Below are 21,116 nucleotides of genomic sequence, written 5' to 3' on the forward strand. Positions count from 1 at the left end.
TGGGATAATTTGTGAATTTTGGGGATATGTTGTTGAGAAAATCTTGTTAACATCTCTTTAAGTGATAAATATTGTGATGTAGCTTTAAAAACAAATACATGGAGAGAACTGGAGTTATAACTTGGACACATTTACACATTTGGGCTCCAGCAAGTCGAGCTGAGCAATAAACAGAAAACAAAGCTACAATGCTGGTTGGCCAGGAAGATTGTCTGAGGACTAGATGTTCCGAGGACCTCCAGTTACGACATAGAAGTTAAGGTTAGATTGTTGTAGGGAAGCCAGGAACACTCTTCCCATTGGTCAAGAGTTGCATATGTTGGGTTAAAGTTGTTGGTTGTTTTGAGGGGAAGAGAGAGAGGGAGAAAGAGGGCAGGAGGAGAGACAGAGAGAGAGAGAGCAGGGGACAGAAAGAGAGGGTGTATGAGAGAGTGAATGCAGAGAGAATATGAGAGAACAAGAGCGAGCGTTAGGAATTGCTACTTAAGGTGGACTGTGGATTGGAAAAGGGTTCACTAGAGTTAGTTATAAAGCTGCAAAGGGATTTGTATATTAGAGTTAAGTTGGCTAAGTTAAAATCTCAAAAGTCACTATGAATCAAAGGACTAGGTTCAAGGAGACGAGGACAGAAGACCTGAGGTCCATGGGAAAGACATACTGACAAGCGTTGAACATGTGTACTGTGCCATGCATCAACGAGTGAATCTGTTAAGTATCAATCTTTATTGTCCAATAAACCTTGTTAGTCTGAATTCTGAATTAGTGATTGTCCTTTTTTTGCCAATAAGGTTACTCCTCTAAGAAAATTTTCTTACTTCTTAATACCTGCAAACATAAATATCTCAATGGAATGCATAGTTTTACTTCACTAGAATGCTATTTAAGTTTTAAATTGTACACATACTGCTTTGGTTAATATTCAGTATTCATCAAAGAGAAGGACTTTGTGGATGATAAGTCTGGGGAAGGGTGTGTAGAAAGTTTGGGTCATGTTGATATCAAAAAGGAGACGGTATTGGGGGTCTTGAAAAACATTAAGGTAGACAAGTCCCCAGGGCCTGATGGGATGTACCCCAGAATACTGAGAGAGGCTAGGGAGGAAATTGATGGGGACTTGAGAGAAATCTTTGTATCCTCACTGGCTACAGGGGAGGTCCCGGAGGATTGGAGAATAGCCAATGTTGTTCCTTTGTTTAAGAAGGGTAGCAAGGATAATCCAGGTAATTACAGGCCGATGAGCCTTACGTCAGAGGTAGGGAAATTATTGGAGAGTATTCTTCAAGACAGGGTTTACTCCCACTTGGAAATAAGTGGACGTATTAGCGAGAGGCAGCACGGTTTTGTGAAGGGGAGGTCATGTATCATGAACTTGATAGAGTTTTTCAAGGAAGTGACAAAGATGATTGATTCAGGTAGGGTAGTGGATGTTGTCTACATGGACTTCAGTGAGGCCTTTAACAAGGTCCCTCTTGGCAGACTGGTACAAAAAGGTGAAGTTGCACAGGATCAAAGGTGAGCTGCCAAGTTGGATACAGAACTGCCTCGGTCATAGAAGACAGAGGGTAGCAGTGGAAGGGTGCATTTCTGAATGGAGGGCTGTAACTAGTGGTGTTCCTCAGGGATCAATGCTGGGAACTCTGCCGTTCGGGATACTCGCAAGGCAGCTGAAGACGCAGTCCGTAGCAGCCATAGTCAGTGGTGGACCGATCAGGGGGCGGGGGGGGGCTCATTCGGGACTGGGGTATATTTGAGCGGGCCATCCGGGTTGGGCGCGCGGCTGATCAGGGGCACTATTTCCGCGGTCTGAGTCCGCCATAGAGCATGGCGCTGCCATTGGATGCTGCCGCCATGCGCATGCGCGGCCTCTGACCCAAAAGTGTGGGGGACCGTATCGGCAGCTGGAGTTGCGAGCTCCATGACAGCTGCCTGCTAGCTCCTTGCAAGGCAATGAATCTGTGGCCTTTTCTGGTGTAAAAGACTATAGTTTTCACGACCACGAGGGGACATAGTCGCTGAAATGGAGAATCCAGCCCCAACACATGAAAGTGAGACTAGCTCTAATGTGCATATTTGCTAAAATGTGATCCCGCCCATAAAGGGCAGGATTTACATTGTATCGTCTCGTGAGATCATGTGAGATTTCGTGAGGTGTTGCAAGTCGCGTAGATCACGGGACCGGGGTCTCCCGGCTTTGATCGGCCAATCTGTGCCACTCTGTGCTTGGCAAGCTGCTTTTCGAGTGCAGCGTCGCCATTGGATCGCGTCCTTACTTTCTCCCTGGCCTGTCAATTTCACTGGGCCCTTTAAACGTACTTACTTTACAGCAGCTAGTGAAGTAAAAAAGGGAATGTGGACTCCTTGAATTCACCAGAGCTGGACGGTACTTGAGCCTGTGAAGTGTCTTCGATGCAGGCCCCAAGCAGCTCCCATTACCGGAAGTGACAGCATAATCGTCGAGGACAGGTAAGTATGCATGTATTTCTTATAATTCCTTCAAGCCATCTCTTTCTGATGCAAATTAGAAGCTACGATCCCATTTGTCTAATATAAGCTCAGTGCTTTGAATGAGCTTCAAGCTGTGGCACCACTGGGAATATATTAGTTCTCACAGGCCTCTTGTTTATTTTTAGTTGATGTCTGAGAATCAACCTAATTAAAGAACAGGAAAATACATAATTCATGTATTCTATTCGGAGGTGCCATGTTAGAGTAGGGCTTTAGACATGACAAACATATTGGGACATAACATAATAACTACAGTAACGTTTTGGCAGTCTCGATTTGCCTAAAAATTAGAATTATTACTTTCGGTCCAGTATTTTCAAAAAATCTCATAACAAATTAGTACTGATTCATGGGTGTGCAACATGTAACATTCATACTAATTACCTTTTAACCATTTTAAAATGCAAGTCACAGATGTTTGAAACTATTCAAAATATAATAATTATGAAAATTATTGTAGATTGGATTTCTATTGTATTGTTTATTGGCCTCCAAGTCAATCTTGTTGTTTCTGACTCAGTTTCTTTTTTTAAATGGTTATTGTGCATTACAATAGAGACCTTTCACAATGATTTGCTATCAATACTGATGGCTAGAGGACAAGTGTTGCTGGATAATTATACCAATGTACTTATCAATATTTGATGACACAGGGATAATGATCAGAAACTGAACCCATAGATGAAATTAGCACATGAGCCATGCATATATTAGCACCAATCCAAACATTGACCAGGATGTTCTTTAAAACTTGCACAGCTCTGGCATACAGAGATTATTCAGATAGATTCAGAAATAGTGGGATCGAGGTTGCTGGCAAAATAATGCAAGTTAAACGAGATGCTGTTATTGATTGTCCTTATCATCCAGGAACTTGTGGCAAGGAAGAGATGTCTTGTGAATTGTCAACAAATTACTGGTTGATTTGCACTGCTCTGCTGTTAGCTTCTCAAAAACAGCAGTTCACCTTCAACTTCAAGAATTTCAGGAAATTACTGAACTTGTATATTCATTACAAATTAAACTCCGGGCAGAAAGATAAGCTGGGTTCTTAACAAGATAAGGACCCTTTCAGGAATAATGGAAAGTGGAGTGAATTAGAGTCAAAGGAAGTACGGAAATAGAAATAAAAGATGTGGGGCGCGATTCTCCGCCCCCCACGCCGGGTGGGAGAATAGCGGGAGGGCCTCCCGACATTTTTCACGCCCTCCCGCTATTCTCCCCCCCCCCCCCCACGCCACGAATCGCCGCTCTCGCCATTTTTTACGGCGAGCGGCGATTCTCCGAGGCCGATGGGCCGAGCGGCCGGGCCTTTGCGCCCGTTTCAACACGGCAGCAAACACACCTGCTTGCTGCTGTCGTAAAACGGGCGCCAGATGCCCGTTTGGTGCATTTGGGGGCCCGATTGGCACGGCAGTACCATGGCCGTGCCAAGGGGGCCGTGCATCCGTAACGGACACACTCTTTTCCCTCCACCCACCCCGCAAGATCAAGCCGCCACGTCTTGCGGGGCGGCTGAGGGAAAAGACGCCAACTGTGCATGCACGGGTTGGCGTTGTCCAACCTGCGCATGCACGGCTGACGTCATCGGCCGCATCAGCCGGCGTGACGCTTGGCGTGCGGCCTTAACGACCATCTTCAAGGCCGCGCCGCCGTGACGCACGGGGCCGCGCTCCTAGCCCCGCCCGGGGGGGGGGGGGGGGGAGAATCGGCCCCGGAAGTGGGCGTGAAGGCTGCCGTGGGTCACAGCCTGTCCCATGGCAGCCTTTACGATTCTCCGCATTTGCGGAGAATCTTGCCCGGGATTCTGCGCGATGTGTTATCTGTGTTGGTCTAACATTGACTGCAACTGGATGCAATAAAACGAGAAACAGGTTTCCGTCACAGGAGATGGTCCAACACTGTTTTATTGAACCTGTTGATATCTGTACATAATCTGCTGTGGGTTGTCACTCTATTAACCTAACTGATAACCTCCTACTGGCTTGACCAGACTAGCTCTCTATCACATGGTGAATGTTCATTGGCCTGTGCACTGCGACTATCTCCCTGGCCGTGTCCTGTGAGAGAGGGAGAGCCTTAATACCCGGTGGGCTTTATAGTGGTGGTGTCCTGTCTGGTCATTGGTTGTTATGTGTCGTGTATTGGTTATCCTGCATGATGACATGCTGAGAATGCCGAGAAACATCGTTCTATTCAACGGCACTTTGACGTATTTTTTGGCCTTGGGGAGATTCTCTTCACCAAGGCCACGCTTAAGAATGATTTCCTGCTGCTGAGCTTCAGCCATTTTAATCGGCTGACCAGATCTTTCCCTTTTCAGCCGACACCCCTCACCCCCACCGCCAATAAGGTTCCCCACGGTAGGCTATTGCAGAAAATAAGGAAGTATGGAATGGAAGGTGAATTAGCAGTTTGGATCAGTAATTGGCTAGCTGAAAGAAGGCAGAGGGTGGTGGTTGATGGCAAATGTTCATCCTGGAGTTCAGTTACTAGTGGTGTACCGCAAGGATCTGTTTTGGGGCCACTGCTGTTTGTCATTTTTATAAATGACCTGGAAGAGGGTGTAGAAGGATGGGTTAGTAAATTTGCAGACGACACGAAGGTCGGTGGAGTTGTGGATAGTGCTGAAGGATGTTATAGGATACAGAGGGACATAGATAAGTTGCAGAGCTGGGCTGAGAGGTGGCAGATGGAGTTTAATGCGGAAAAGTGTGAGGTGGTTCACTTTGGAAGGAGTAACAGGAATGCAGAGTACTGGGCTAATGGCAAGATTCTTGGTAGTGTAGATGAACAGAGAGATCTCGGCATCCAGGTACATAAATCCCTGAAAGTTGCCACCCAGGTTAATAGGGCTGTTAAGAAGGCATATGGTGTGCTAGCCTTTATAAGCAGGGGGATTGAGTTTCGGAACCACAAGGTCATGCTGTAGCTGTACATAACTCTGGTGCGGCCGCACCTGGAGTACTGCGTGCAGTTCTGGTCACCACATTATAGGAAGGATGTGGAAGCTTTGGAAAGGGTTCAGAGGAGATTTACTAGGATGTTGCCTGGTATGGAGGGAAGGTCTTACGAGGAAAGGCTCAGGGAATTGAGGTTGTTTTCGTTAGAGAGGAGAAGGCTGAGAGGTGACTTAATAGAGACATATAAGATAGTCAGAGGGTTAGATAGGGTGGACAGTGAGAGTCTTTTTACTCGGATGGTGATGACCAACACGAGGGGACATAGCTTTAAATTGAGGGGTGATAGATATAGGACAGATGTCAGAGGCAGTTTCTTTACTCAGAGAGTAGTAGAGGTGTGGAACGCCCTGCCTGCAACAGTAGTAGACTCGCCAACTTTAAGGGCATTTAAGTGGTCACTGGATAGACATATGGATGAAAATGGAATAGTGTAGGTCAGATAGGCTTCAGATGGTTTCACGGGTCGGCGCAACATCGAGGGCCGAAGGGCCCGTACTGCGCTGTAGTGTTCTATGTTCTATGTTCAATCTTTGGGAGGTCCTCAAGAACACTTCCTAACCTCTAACTGGAAGATCCCCCCCCCCCCCCCCCCCCCCCCCCCCCGAGCTTGATCCCAGTCAGTGCCAATCTGGCACCTGTGCAACCTGGCACTGCCAGCCTGGCACCCTGGGCATTCCCCTGCCAGCTTGGCAGTGCCACCTGGGAACCCTGGCAGTGCTCAGGTAGCACTGCCAAGGTGCCATATTGGCAGTGCCAAGGTGCTGTGTGCCAAAGGGAGAGCCAGGGTGACACATTGCCCTGTCCCCAACCATCCGGGGGTCTCCAATGACCTGGGAGCCGTTACACTTGGTCCTCACTTGTGTGGACAAATACTAAACGGCTCCCTGACGAGGTCTCCCAAGTGCGGCCGTTGAGTCCTGGGCGTCGGGTAAATCCGGCGACCTTGTGTATATATGGCTTATTTAAATATTCTGATCTGGATCACGCCTAGTGAGGGCAAGATCCAGATTGCGATGTCTCATGAGATTCCGTTTCAAGCATTGCAAATTGAGAGAGATACCTCTTGTGAGATTCAACGGCCTCATCTCCACACCAAGTTGGGCTGACGAGACCGCTGAATCGGCTCAAAGAGAAGGAAAGAACATGGATTAAAGGGAAAGAAAGACCTTTCAGGATTTTATATACTTCAATCATGTCACCACTCACTCTTCTAAACTCCAATGGAAACAAGCCTAGCTTGTCCAACCTATCCTTAAAAGACAACATATTCGTTCTGAAAACCTCCATTGAACCACCTCCAATGCATTTACATTCTTCCTGAAATAAGGAGACCAAAGCAGCACACAGCATTCAGTATTCAAGAGAAAAGAGAAAATGCTGGAAAATCTCAGCAGGTCTGGCAACATCTGTGGGGAGAGAAAAGAGCTACCGTTTCGAGTCCAATGACTCTTTTTCAAAGATCCACAGTATTCAAGATGTGGTCTCACCAACTCTCTGTATAAATGAAGCATAACTTCCTTATTTATGTTCAGTTCCTCCTGTAATAAAGGATAACATTCCATCAGCCTCCTTAATTACTTCTTGTGCTTGCATACTCACTTTTTGTGACTCATGCACTAGAACACCTAGGTCCTGTTGCACCTGGGAATTCTGCAGTTGTTTTACAATTAAATAATATTTGGCTTCTTTATTCGTCCTGCCAAAATGAAGAACTTCATATTTTCCCACATTATACTCCACCTGCCAGAATTTTCCCACTCACTCAAACTATCTATATTCATCTGCAATCTCCTTTGTCCTTTTCATAGAATCATTGAATTTACAGTGCAGAAGGAGGCCGTTCGGCCCATCAAGTCTGCACCGACCCTTGGAAAGAGCACCCTACCCAAGCCAACACCTCCACCCTATCCCCGTAACCCCACCTAACCATTTTGCACACTATGGGCAATTCAGAATGGCCAACCCACCTAATCTGTACATCTTTGGACTGTGGGAGTGATGGAACCATCAATTCACGAGACACGTGATTTCAGATATGAACAGTGGTTTTAATCTACTTACTTCAGAGTCAGCCTGTTACCCATTGAACTCTCGATGAACCCAGGCTGGCTCTGGACACGGTTATTTATACAGCAGTCTAGGGGGAGGAGTCGTGGGCGGAGCCAAGGGTGGAGCCCTGTACAAACTCCTGAGCATTCCAAGAGCTACTCCCCCTAGTGGTCGGATAACGCTACTGCGCTTACAATAGTATTGGTAAATACAGTGTGAATTACTAAGTGACATTCACCACAGGGAGGAAACGTGAGCACCCGGAGGAAACCCACGTAGACATGGGGAGAGCGTGCAGACTCCGCACAGACAGTGACCCAAGCCGGGAATCGAACTTGGAACCCTAGAGCTGTGAAGCAATTATGCTAACCACTGTGTTACTATGCTGCCCTAATTTTTATATTTTAAAATATATTTCCCTGCCTATCTGCAAATTTAGCTACTTTAGTAGTCATAGAGGAGTCTAGAAAGGAGGATCAAAATAATGGTTCATTTCCAAACGTTTTTTAATATAAATTTAAAGTATCCAATTCTTGTTTTTCCAATTAAGGGGCAATTTAGCATGGCCAATCCACCTACCCTGCACATCTTTAGGTTGTGGGGGTGAGACCCACGCAGACACTGGGAGAAGGTACAAACTCCACACGGACAGTGACCCGAGACCGGGATTGAACCCGGGTCCTCGGCACCGTGAGGCATCAGTGCTAACCACCGTGCCACCCACCAAAGGTAAAGTATTTACAAGTAACAGTCGGGACTTTGCTGCAGCTTGGCTTCTACCTGGGCTGATGTTTAAGGTACTGTGTTAGCTAGCCCGCTGAGGAGACTCCAACCCTCAGCGGGGGAGCTTGTACTCCAAAGGCCTCTTGGAGAAATTAATAAGGGTCATCCCCGTGGGTCCTGTGGAGGTTGTTATAATAATAATCTTTATTGGTGTCTCAAGTTGACTTAAATTAACGCTGCAATCAAGTTACTGTGAAAAGCCCCTAGTCACAATCCGGCGCCTGTTTGGGTGCACTGAGGGTGAATTCAGAATGTCTAATTCACCTAACAAGCACGTCTTTTGGATTTGTGGTAGGAAACCGGAGCACCCGGAATCCCACGCAAACACGGAGAGAACGTGCGGACTCTGCACAGACAGTGATCCAAGCCGGGAATCGAACCTGGGACCCTGGAACTGTGAAGCAACAGTGCTAACCACTGTGCTACTATGCAGTCCATAACAGCTACCATGCCTTTACTCCCTTATCTAAGTCATTGATATAGGGTGAAATCAGATTGAGGAAACTGGGACTGTATTCTCTAGGGTTTAGAAGAATGAGAGATGACTTCATTGAAGGACTCGATAGGGTAGATGTAGGATGGATGTTTCCCCTGGTTTTGGTACATAGTCTCAGAATAAGGGGCAAGGTCCGTGCCCCAGGCTTCTCACGAGATTTGCCTGACTCACCATTGTAGCCACCTGGGTTGGCCACTTCCTCACACAAAATGGAAGAACGCAAAGGTTACAGGGAAAAATGGACAGTTGCAAAGAGACAAGCAGTTTGCAGAATCCCCTGTGTATACTAGCTGCTAAAGAAACCAGACAGCATTGTAACTAACGTGCTGCGCATATTAAGTGAGCGATTCCCAGTGATTCCCAGGCACAATGGACACAACAATTAGAAGAGATTGAAACATTCTATAGCAGGTCAGACATCCCGGCGCCAGTGGAGTCTGAAACAAAGGACACAAATAAGGTGGAAAGAACCGCCCAGTGATCGAGGAACAGCCCCGTTATTGGGGAAATTCAAATCAATCGATTGGGGCATTCCCCACTGAGGTCCCCAAATTAAACAAAGCAATGCCACCCAGGCACCTTGGCACTGCCAGCCTGGCACCATGGCAGTACCCATGCCAGCATTCACCGCTGAGGTCCCGAACTGAAACAAAGTCCTGTTAGATAGCGGGTCTTTCTCGGGGCTGCAAGCGCTGGAAAACACCCGGCTAAACGGGCTTGACAAGGGACTTTTATTCATTTCCGTTAAATCGTGCCCATAGATTGTAAAATAGTTGATGCCCCAACACAGACCCTATGGTACTCCACTTGTTACATCCTGCCTATTAGAAAACAACCCAATTATGCACGCTCTCTGTTTTCTACCCTCCAGCAACCTACAATCCAGGCTGATATGTTACCCGCTACACCATGACCTTTTATTTCACGTAACAACCTTTTATGTTGTACCTCATCAAATGTCTTCTGGAAATCCAAATTGTGAACCAGACTATTGTGAATTTCTGCTGGCAGGGCTGAGGATATGCCAAAAGGGAAGACATTCTGGTTTGTTGCTGATTTAAATGACATAAAGTAGATGCAATGACCTACAGCAACGACAGGTTCTTGGTGACTGTTCGCATTGTCGGGAAACTAATTATTGCCTCCCCTCATGTTTTCCACCCCTGTCCACTACAAACATCGTTGCTGGAGAGAAGGGAATTTCCCTGCCATTATAACCAATTGTAGCAGGATGATTGAGGGCCTGAATGCCTGATGTGGATCTTGATCCCAGAATGAGGGAATGGTTCTTTAAGAAACTTCATCCTTAAGCAGAAGGAAATGGCCTCTTTAAGAACCTCTACTTAAAAAGATAATTGTAACTGGTGGTAGAGGGCAAAGGGGAGAGTGGAGGCACATTCCTCAGACAGCTGAGCAGGAAAGAACAAGGCTCACAAGAGGCGAGAAAAAGACAAGTAGGGTGATTTTCCACTCTTGCTTTCGGTGGCGGGAGCGGAAAATCCCACAGGAGTCCCAAATCGTAATTTACCCGGCCCACTGGCACTGCCCAGGCAGTGGTTGCTTGAGTTGGGGGTGTGTGTGGAGGATGGGTTTGCATGGGGGGTTTATGGGGTGTTCCATGGGGGTGATGGGTGTCTGGCATTGTTTGGAGAGGGAGCTAGTTCTATGTTTAACCTCTAGTTTTGGGGCATCCTTTTTACCAAAGTTGCTGGCATAGCAAGCAACCTGCTGTTTCATTCTTTTTTTCGCCTATGAACTGAACTATATGGCAGAGAAAGCCACTGTTGGGGCTGGAGGTTTCCTTGCTGTTCTTCCCGCCCACTGCACAACTCTGTTTATTTTTGGGAGAATTCCACCCTAGGAGTTGGAGGAGCCTTCCAGGAGCTCCGTGTTGGCAAGGAGTGTAAAACTATTCATTGTGTAGGAACAGCTATGGCCATTGTCAAGTTAATAATGCTGAGGGCAGCACGGTGGCCTAGTGGTTAGCACAACCGCTTCACGGCGCTGAGGTCCCAGGTTCGATCCCGGCTCTGGGTCACTGTCCGTGTGGAGTTTGCACGTTCTCCCCGTGTCTGCGTGGGTTTCGCCCCCACAACCCAAAAATGTGCAGAGTAGGTGGATTGGCCACGCTAAATTGCCCCTTAATTGGAAAAAATAATTGGGTAATCTAAATTTATTTTAAAAAAGTTAATAATGCTGAATAGAAGAATAGGTGGGTGAAATGTACAAATATTCTTACTCATAGACTGTATCCCAAAATATTTTCTCAAAGAAATCTATCAAATTTCATAATGTCAAAACACCTTGCATGCTGAAAATGACTGCCTTTCTAATGCCAACAGGAGTGTGGATGGGAGGACGCACAAAAATACTGGCAGGACAGATTAACAAACCACTAGGGACAATTCACTACCTGGCTACCTGGTCGAGTGAGGATCCACAGTTTAATTTTTTTACCTTCTGGGCCACCTGGCTGTGTTTGACGGAGGGCCCGTCAATTTCAATGTAACAGGATCTTACGACTCGATTTACCTACCCTAAATTGCAAAAGTGGGATTAAATCACATTTATGTTCCAAGGCAACAGATTCATGACATGCAATTTACTTCAATGGAGAGGCTTGTGCCAAAATTGCAATGTTCTGGTTTTAAGAACATAAAAACTAGGAGCAGGAGTAGGCCATCTGGCCCCTCGAGCCTGCTCCGCAATTCAATTAGATCATGGCTGATCTTTTGTGGACTCAGCTCCACTTTCTCACCCGAACACCATAACCCTTAATCCCTTTACTCTTCAAAAAACTATCTATCTTTATCTTAAAAACATGTAATGAAGGAGCCTCAACTGCTTCACTAGGCAAGGAATTCCATAGATTCACAACCCTTTGGGTGAAGAAGTTCCCCCTAAACTCAGTCCTAAATCTACTTCCCCTGATTTTGAGGCTATGCCCCCTAGTTCTGCTTTTACCCGCCAGTGGAAACAACCTGTCCGCATCTATCCTATCTATTCCCTTAATAATTTTATATGTTTCTATAAGATCCGCCCCGCATCCTCGAGGGAACAACGAGTACAGTCCCAGCCTACTCAACCTCTCCTCGTAATCCAACCCCTTCAGCTCTGGGATTAACCTAGTGAATCTCCTCTGCACACCCTCCAGTGCCAGTATGTCCTTTCTCAGGTAAGGAGACCAAAACTGAACACAATACTCCAGGTGTGGCCTCACGAACACCTTATACAATTGCAACATAACAATTGGAGCATAACCTCCCTAGTCTTAAACTCCACCCCTCCAGCAATGAAGGACAAAATTCCATTTGCCTTCTTAATCACCTGTTGCACCTGTAAACCAACTTTTTGCGACTCATGCACGAGCACATCCAGGTCTCTCTGCACAGCAGCATGTTTTAAAACCTTATCATTTAAATAATAATCCCTTTTGCTGTTATTTGTACCAAAATGGATAACCTCACATTTGTCAACATTGTATTCCATCTGCCAGACCCTAGCCCATTCCCTTAACCTATCCAAATCCCTCTGCAGACTTCTGGTATCCTCTGCACTTTTCGCTTTACCACTCAACTTAGTGTCATCTGCAAACTTGGACACATTGCACTTGGACCCCAACTCCAAATCATCTATGTAAATTGTGAACAATTGTGGGCCCAACACTGATCCCTGAGGGACACCACTAGCTACTGATCGCCAACCAGATAAACACCCATAATCCCCACGCTTTTCTTTCTATTAATTAACCAATCCCCTATCCATGCTACTACTTTATCCTTAATGCCATGCATCATTATCTTATGCAGCAACCTTTTGTGTGGCACCTTGTCAAAAGCTTTCTGGAAATCCAGATATACCACATCCGTTGCCTCCCCATTACCTACTGTACTGGTAATGTCCTCAAAAAATTCCACTAAATTAGTTAGGCACAACCTGCCCTTTATGAACCCATGCTGCGTCTGCCCGATGGGACAATTTCCATCCAGATGCCTCGCTATTTCTTCCTTGGTGATAGAATCCAGCATCTTCCCTACTACCGAAGTTAAGCTAACTGGCCTATAATTGCCCACTTTCTGCCTACCTCCTTTTTATTAAACAGTGGTGTCATGTTTGCTAATTTCCAATCCACCGGGGCCACCCCAGAGTCTAGTGAATTTTGGTAAATTATCACTAGTGCATTTGCAATTTCCCTAGCCATCTCTTTTAGCACTCTGGGATGCATTCCACCAGGGCCAGAAGACTTGTCTACCTTTAGCCCCATTAGCTTGCCCATCACTACCTCCTTAGTGATAACAATCATCTCAAGGACCTCACCTATCATAGCCTCATTTCTATCAGTCACTTGCATGTTATTTGTGTCTTCCACTGTGAAGAGCGACCCACAAAACCTGTTCAGTTCCTCAGCCATTTCCTCATCTCCCATTATTATATCTCCTTTCTCATCCTCCAAAGGACCAATATTTACCTTAGCCACTCTTTTTTGTTTTATACATTTGTAGAAACTTTTACTGTCTGTTTTTATATTCTGAGCAAGTTTACTTTCATAATCTACCTTACTCCTCTTTATAGCTTTTTTAGTAGCTTTCTATTGCCCCCTAAAGATTTCCCAGTCATCTAGGGCGGAATTCTCCACTCCCCACGTGGCCTGGGAGAATCGCGGGAGGGCCCCCCGACATTTTTTACGCCCCCCTGGCACCCCCCGCGATTCTCCCCACCCCCGCTTGGAAAATTCGCCGCTCGCCATTTTTCACGGCGAACGGCGATTCCCCGAGCCCGATGGGCCAAGCGACCAGCCCTTCACGCCCGTTTCAACATGGCAGCAACCACACCTGGTCGCTGCATTCGTGAAACGGGCGCCAGATGCCCGTTTGGGCCATCTAGGGGCCCGATTGGCACGGGAGCACCACGACTGTGCTCGTGAGGGGACAGGCCCGCGATCGGTGCCCACCGATCGTCGGGCCAGCGTCCAAAACGGACGCACTCTTTCCCCTCCGCCGCCCAGCAAGATCAAGCCGCCAAGTCTTGCCGGGCGGCTGAGGGGAAAGACAGCACCGCGCATGCGCGGGTTTGTGCCGTCTGCGCGATGAAGTCATCCATGCATGCGCGGGTTGGAACCGGCAACCCGCGCATGCGCGGATGACTTCACAAATGCGCCGGACGCGCGTCATTCTCGGCGCGACAAGTTCGCTGCCGAGAAGCACGGAGGCCCGCTCCTAGCCCTCCGGGTGGGGGTGAATTAGGTGCGGGGAGCGGGCTCCAAGGCCGTCGTGAACCTCGGCCGAGTTCACGACGGCCTTCACTAATTCGGCCCCCTGCGGAGAATTCCGCCCCTAGTCTCCCACTAACCTTTGCCACTTTGTATGCTTTTCCCTTCAATTTGATACTCTCCCTTAGATATCCACGGTCAATTTTCACTCTTTCTACCGTCCTTCCTTTTTGTTGGTATAAACATTTGCTGAACACTGTGGAAAATCGCTTGGAAGGTTCTCCACTGTTCCCCAGCTGTTTCACCATAAAGTCTTTGCTCCCAGTCTACCTTAGCTAGCTCTTCTCTCATCCCATTGTAATCTCCTTTGTTTAAACATAAAACACTAGTATTTGATTTTACCTTCTCACCCTCCATCTGTATTTTAAATTCCACCATGTTGTGATCGCTCCTTCCGAGAGGATCCCTAACTATGAGATCATGAATCAATCCTGTCTCATTACACAGGACAAGATCTAGGACCGATTGTTCCCTCGAGGTTCCATTACATACTGTTCTAGGAAACTATCGCGGATACATTCTATAAACTCCTCCTCAAGGTTGCCTTGACCAACCTGGTTAAACCAATCGACATGTAGATTAAAATCCCCCATGATAACTGCTGTACCATTTCGACATGCATCCGTTATTTCTTTGTTTATTGCCTGCCCCACCATAATGTTACTATTTGGTGGCCTATAGACTACTATCAGTGACTTTTTCGCCTTACTATTCTTGATTTCCCCCCAAATGGATTCAACCTTATCCTCCATAGCACGAATGTCTTCCCTTACTATTGCCCGGATGTCATTCCTAAAATAACAGAGCTACACCACCTCCCTTACCATCCACTCTGTCCTTCCATATAGTTTGATACCCTTGGATATTTAATTCCCAGTCGTGACCATCCTTTAACCATGTTTCAGTAAGGGCCACTAAATCATAGTCATTCACGATGATATGCGCCATCAACTCATTTACCTTATTCCGAATACTACGAGCATTCAGATAAAGCACATTTATGTTGGCTTTATTCCTCTATTTTGAATCTTAACACCTTGATCAGTAACCTCTCCTAAGTTATTTTTCCTCTTAACTTTTCTCCTAATTTTCCTTGTTGTTGAACCCATATCTTCATGTAATAACAACCTGCAGCGTCACTTTCCATTTATGTTTTTACTTTCCGTTTTATTCTTTTTGTATTACTAGGCCTATTCACTGAGCTCCCCTCAGTCACTGTACCTTGTACTGTCACCCTTTTTGATTTTTGACTATGGCTTCTCTGCCTTACACTTTCCCCCTTACTGCCTTTTGTTTCTGTCCCTGTTTTACTACCTTCCGACTTCCTGCATCGGTTCCCATTCCCCTGCCACATTAGTTTAAACACCCCCCAATCACTCAAGCAAATAGCCCTCCTAAGACATCAGTTCCAGCCCTGCCCAGGTGTAACCCGTCCAGTTTGAACAGGTCCCACCTCCCCCAGAACCGGTCCCCATGCCCCAGGAATCTGAAACCCTCCCACCGACACCATCCCATCAGCCACGTTTTCATCCTATATATCCTGTCATTTCTACTCTGACTAGCACGTGGCACTGGTAGTAATCCTGAGATCACTACCTTTGAGGTCCGATTTCTTAACTTCTTTCCTAGCTCCCTGTATTCTGCTTTTAGGACCTCATCTCTTTTTTTACCTATGTCGTTTGTACCGATGTGTACCACGACCACTGGCTGTTCACCCTCCCCCTCCAGAATGTCCCTGTACCCGCTCCGAGACATCCTTGACCCTAGCACCAAGGAGGCAACATACCATCCTGGAGTCTCGTTTGCGGCCACAGAAACGCCTGTCTATTCCCCTTACAATTGAATCCCCTGTAACTATTGCAATGTCACACTTATCCCCCCCTCCCCTCTGCAGCAGAACCAACCGTGGTGCCACGAGTTTGGCTGTTACTGTTTTCCCCTGAGAGGCCATTACCCTCAACAGTATCCAAAGCGGTATATCTGTTCTGCAGGGGAATGGCCACAGGAGATTCCTGCACTCCCTGTCTCACTCTCTTGCTCTGTTTGGTGGTCACCCATTCCCTTCCTGCCTGTGGAGTCTGAGCCTGCGGTGTGACCACCTCTCTATACGTGCTATCCACAATGCTCTCCGACTCGCGGATGCTCCACAGTGTCTCCAACCGTCGCTCCAGCTCTGAAACTCGAGCTTCCAGGAGCTGAAACCAAAGACACTTCCTGGTGAGGTTATAAAGCCAGGCGGTGCAAATTGTCCAGAAATCTAGGGATAAGTCGAACTATTCTTTGTAAAAAAAAAACACAGGCAATTTGTGACGAACTAATAATGGAAAGCATCATGGAAAAACTCTTGGGTGGGATTCTCTGTCCTGTCAGCTGACTAATGGGGTTTCCCATTGTGAGCAGCCCCACGCCATCGGGAAATCTCCGGGCTGCCAGGGCAACAGAGAATCCTGACAGCGGAGGATCCAGCCTCTTATTTTTCCACCATAATCTTTCTATCATTTTTGCCAAATCAAATAACTTGAGTACACAGTGGAGATTAAATTAAATATTTTCTTACTGTCTTGTACATCCGGCTACTAGGTAAGAGCAGAGTCAGTTCTTTTAATTTATTTTATGATTTTAATGAAAATGGCATGGAGCCGGGTGCACCAGGTGAATTGCGCGAGTGCCCCAAATCGGGCTCTGGGCCAATCGCAAGTCACCCAATTCACTTGGCCCGGCATGATCTGGAGCTCCCCTCGTTGGGCGAGATTCATATCTGCATATTTAAATACCCGAACGGCAGATTCACTCTGTGCCCGGGACTCAAAGGACCCGCCTGCAAGACCTCACAGGTGCTGTTTAGTACTGGTCCAGACAAATGTGGACAAGGCATAACAGCACCTCGAGGGGTCTCACAGGCCATTGGAGATGCCCAAGTGGTCGGGGACAGGGGGTAGTGCCACCCTGGCACAAAATCTCTCTAAGTGCAGCCTCGGTGCAGGGAAACTACCTGAGACCAAAAAAATGGCAAAGTTCATTGAATAGCGGGATGTTTCTCGACACTACAGCCGCCGTGAATCACCCCACCAAACCCGTCCAAAAATCACACCCATGGTTTATAAATGTGTATTCCTAGCACATGCTCTTTATCTGCATATAGCGAGCACATAAATTCCTGATGTCTGCTCATGGTGGATGAAGTTCTTTGGCAAGACTATGTAATTGTAAAAGGCACCCGTAAAACATCCTGGAGAGAAAATTCTTTATGAATAAAAATACTTTTCAAAAAACATCTTGGCAAGCAAAACAAAATGTGAGAGTTGCATCAAATAAAGCAAAAATTCCTGTCAAATTAAGAAATAGAAATGTTTGAAATGAAAAATCAAAATCAATTCCACATAAGCATTAATTGGCAGCAAGTACTTTCCCTTGCCATTGTATGGAATATAATTTAATGTAGTGGACCTTAAGACTGCTTCAGTGTGAAAGCAGCAACTCAACTAACATCCAAAATAAAAATGAAAAAATGAAAATCGCTTATTGTCACGAGTAGGCTTCAATGAAGTTACTGTGAAAAGCCCCTAGTCGTCACATTCCGGCACCTGTTCGGGGAGGCTGGTACGAGAATTGAACTGTGCTGCTGGCCTGCCTTGGCCTGCTTTAAAAGCCAGCGATTTAGCCCAGTGTGCTAAACCAGCCCCTAAAAGCGTTTACGGTAATTTGAAGAATAACTTGGGAAAGTCCATTTTTAAGCGAAATACAGTCATAGTAAAATCAGTGAATTAACTTACATGTCACACCTTTTTCCAGATTTTCATAGTACCCACACAAGCAGATCTGGTACAAGAGGTTGGGATGAAATTTCTCAAATGCCTTCACTTCTTTTAGCCGCGTAAATATAATATCAACATCTTCACTGGAACGCTCAGCAGGTCTGGGAAAAATAAATCATTTGTACTGTTAGACAGTCTTTACCTGGATAACTGATCTGTGAATAAGAAGCAAATATAAGAGGAGTTTCCATCAATAATTATTTTTCAAAGAACCTGATAAACATTTTAATAAATTATGATTGGTAACCAACCATCAGTGTATGTCTTTCCAGTTATTTGCATAAAGCACAAATACCTACTTGTATACTGAATATTATAAAATATTTTGTTTTCTTCTCTGGCCATAATAATTATATTAAATCCAAAATTAATAAATATGAAATTTAACAAAGGTATCAGCCATCTTGTTTCAATATAATTTTATGGCCTGAATTTTATGTCCATCGGGTGCACCCGCTTGGCGGTCTCAGAAACAGGCGTGAAACACATTCCCGGCCAATGTTGGCCCCAAAGTACAACCAGTGCGAAACACACTCTATAAAAGGCTGAACACTGCCAGGGTGGGTGGGAAGAGGGCAGGCTCCGTGAAAAGAGATGGTGCGGGCTGGCGATTCTATTGTGCTTCCTCGGGGACATCGCTGCAGAGCTGGCTCAGGGAGCTGCTGACCCGTGAAAAGTAAATTGCTCCGGAAAAACTATGCAAAGAGTGTCTAGGCAGCACATTGAAACACAAATGTCTGTCCCCAGTTATCTTTTTAAATTTAATTTCAGCCCGGACAATTCATCTTGCCCCGGATTGAAATTGAAGCTAAAACATAAAGGCTGATTGGCCAATCGGCCTGCCCGCCAACCAGAAAATCAGACCAGCCACATAAAATTACATTCAATTGGCCCCTTCATGGAGTAGACTGCCATCTTGATTGTTGGCAGGCAGGCTCGAATGGGTGCACATTCATCAACTGAAATATTGGGCAAGTGCACAATGGCGGTAGGACATCTGGCTGATGTCTTTTTGCACGATTTCACATGTTCCCAGGTCAGACGTGAGCAAGATAAAATTCTGGCCTATCTGTAATTTTGAATCTTAATAACAAGCCAGGACATAGTCAGTAATGTTTGAGACTATTATTTTTCCTATCAGTGCCTCTGCAGACATCCTCTTAGTTATTTACCAAAACTGTGCAGGGGTTGTAGGAGAATTAACGGTCAGCAATTCGGGGGGCTTCCAATCACATCCCTGTTCCATACAGCCTGACATCTCAACAAGCAAAAGCTGCTGTGGTTAAAATTGGAAATGTGCTCTGCAAGGAGCACAGGACACTAATTTATACACATTTTTCTGTTGTTAAAATGTTCCCAAATCAATCTCCTCCAATATTCTGGTGACCCACTGGCCTGAATTTGCACAGGAATGGATAGAGTCTCTGGCTTAGTTAAAATAGCACAAGTGTTCCGATTCCCAAGTTCCACCCCAAACCAAGCACCCATCATTTTTGCCAGGGTGGTTGTAGGTTGAATATCCATGGTTCACAAGACAGCTGCACTTTTCTTCAAACAGGTCCAGTTTTTGTTCTTTCGATGCCCAAAACACAACTCATGGACTTTAGAGGAAATGGTCTGCCAGAATTATATGGAGAGTACGATGCTTTTTGGGAGCAGTTATTGTGCCCTTTGGGGGAGGTTAGAATAGACAAATATATGGGTTAAAAACAGACACAGCCCACATCCGTAGCTTCTGAGGTTATCTTCAAACCCTTTCCAAGGGTTGTAGGCATGACTCCTGTTCAACCCCCCCCCCCCCCCCCCCCCCCCCCCCCCCTCCAGTGCCAGAGTGAAAATTGGAATATCTGGAGAATTTTCCTGACTCTGAGCTTGTAATGATGCACTTTCAGAGACTCTGGATCGAATGGAATGGTTTCCAGGTGTCTTTTCAGGCGGGTTTGGATGGGAGATTCTCCCTGGCTCTGTCGGCGAGTTCCCTACCGCTATATAACCACACTTAGTCACTTTTTCCGGCCCTGGGAAATTTCTCTCTGGGCTAGCCCACACTTGGCGCACGATCTACCACCACTTCACACCAGGGGAGAGAACTATCAGGCCAGTTGGTGACTGGAGAGGCCAAAACCAGGAACCATGTCGGACACCGATCGGTTTCCAATCTAACCAGCCAGTTCCTGTTGGCAAGATCTGGGTCCCACCGCAGCATGGCGAGAAACGAATAATCACTAATTAAGACCAATTTCCATCTCATTAACGCGAAGGACCCCCTATTGAACAGCCCCCCCAGCAAGCGGTCACGATGGCGCTGTTTAGTACACCTATTTAAAAATGTGACGCTGGCAGAGTAGCTGCTGTCGGGTGCTGAGGAGGTGAGTAGCCATCCTGGAAATCAGGACGGGTGGTTGTGAAGTGGGGGAACCTCCGGGGACGGGCGGGCTCGGTTGGGCCAACATCCAACACCCAGGAGCTGCACCACAGCACTGCGGACATCCCCACAACCAGAGGGTGGTTGTGTGGATCGGGGAGCAAACCAATGCCCAGTCCAGGTAATGCTCCCAGTGGGTGTCTGGGGTAAAGTGCCCAGGGGATCCTGCTGTGGCTGGGGGTGCATGTGCCGGGCGGGTTGGGGGGGCGCCCTGAGAGTTGGCAGGGGCTGTGAGGGTGAGGGACGCCTGGGGGATTTCAGGGTCCCAGGGTGGAAGGTATAGCTAATTGACAGTCTCTCACCCTCTCCAGTTCCTTACAGATATCACCTTATGGATGATATTGTGGATCCCGTGAAAGCTGCCATCATGGTGCTGGTAGCAGGCCAGGCGACCAGACACCAGGGGCGCGATTCTCCGCTCCCCACACCGGGTGGGAGAATCGCGGGAGGGCCGGGCGACTGATTTCACACCCCCCTGGCACCCCCGCGATTCTCCCACCCCCCCGCTCGGAAGAATCGCCACTCACTGTTTTTCACGGCGACCGGCGATTCTCCGACCCGGATGGGCCGAGCGGCCTGCCGTTCGCGACCGGTTCACGACGGCGGCAACCGCACCTGGTCGCTGCCGTCGTGAACATGGGCACCAAAGGCCCGTTTGAAGCTTGTGGGGGGCGGAGAGGGGAGTGAGCACCACGGCCGTGCTCAGGAGGGGACTGGCCCACGATCGGTGCCCACCGATCGTCGGGTTGGCGTCTAAAAGCAACGCACTCTTTCCCCTCCGCCGCCCCGCAAGATCAAGCCGCCACGTCTT

At 47.0% G+C, this 21,116-nt stretch overlaps 1 protein-coding gene across 4 annotated transcripts in view; it reads right to left on the reverse strand.

Annotated features, from left to right (window-relative positions):
• rapgef4a (Rap guanine nucleotide exchange factor 4a) overlaps positions 1 to 21,116 on the reverse strand; it is a 514,684-nt gene that overhangs the window by 436,087 nt on the left and 57,481 nt on the right. For 3 of the 4 annotated variants that reach the window (XR_005459764.1, XM_038789401.1, XM_038789399.1), the window contains exon 2: positions 17,839 to 17,981. Coding sequence is in view for 3 of the 4 variants with exons in the window: in XM_038789401.1 (XP_038645329.1) it covers positions 17,839 to 17,981 (143 nt within the window). In the remaining variant the exon portion in view is untranslated. The remainder of the gene's footprint in view (positions 1 to 17,838; positions 17,982 to 21,116) is intronic. The other variant, XM_038789400.1, reaches the window with a different exon arrangement.

This window comes from Scyliorhinus canicula, chromosome 2 (assembly GCF_902713615.1).
Source record: "Scyliorhinus canicula chromosome 2, sScyCan1.1, whole genome shotgun sequence".
NCBI lineage: Eukaryota > Metazoa > Chordata > Chondrichthyes > Carcharhiniformes > Scyliorhinidae > Scyliorhinus > Scyliorhinus canicula.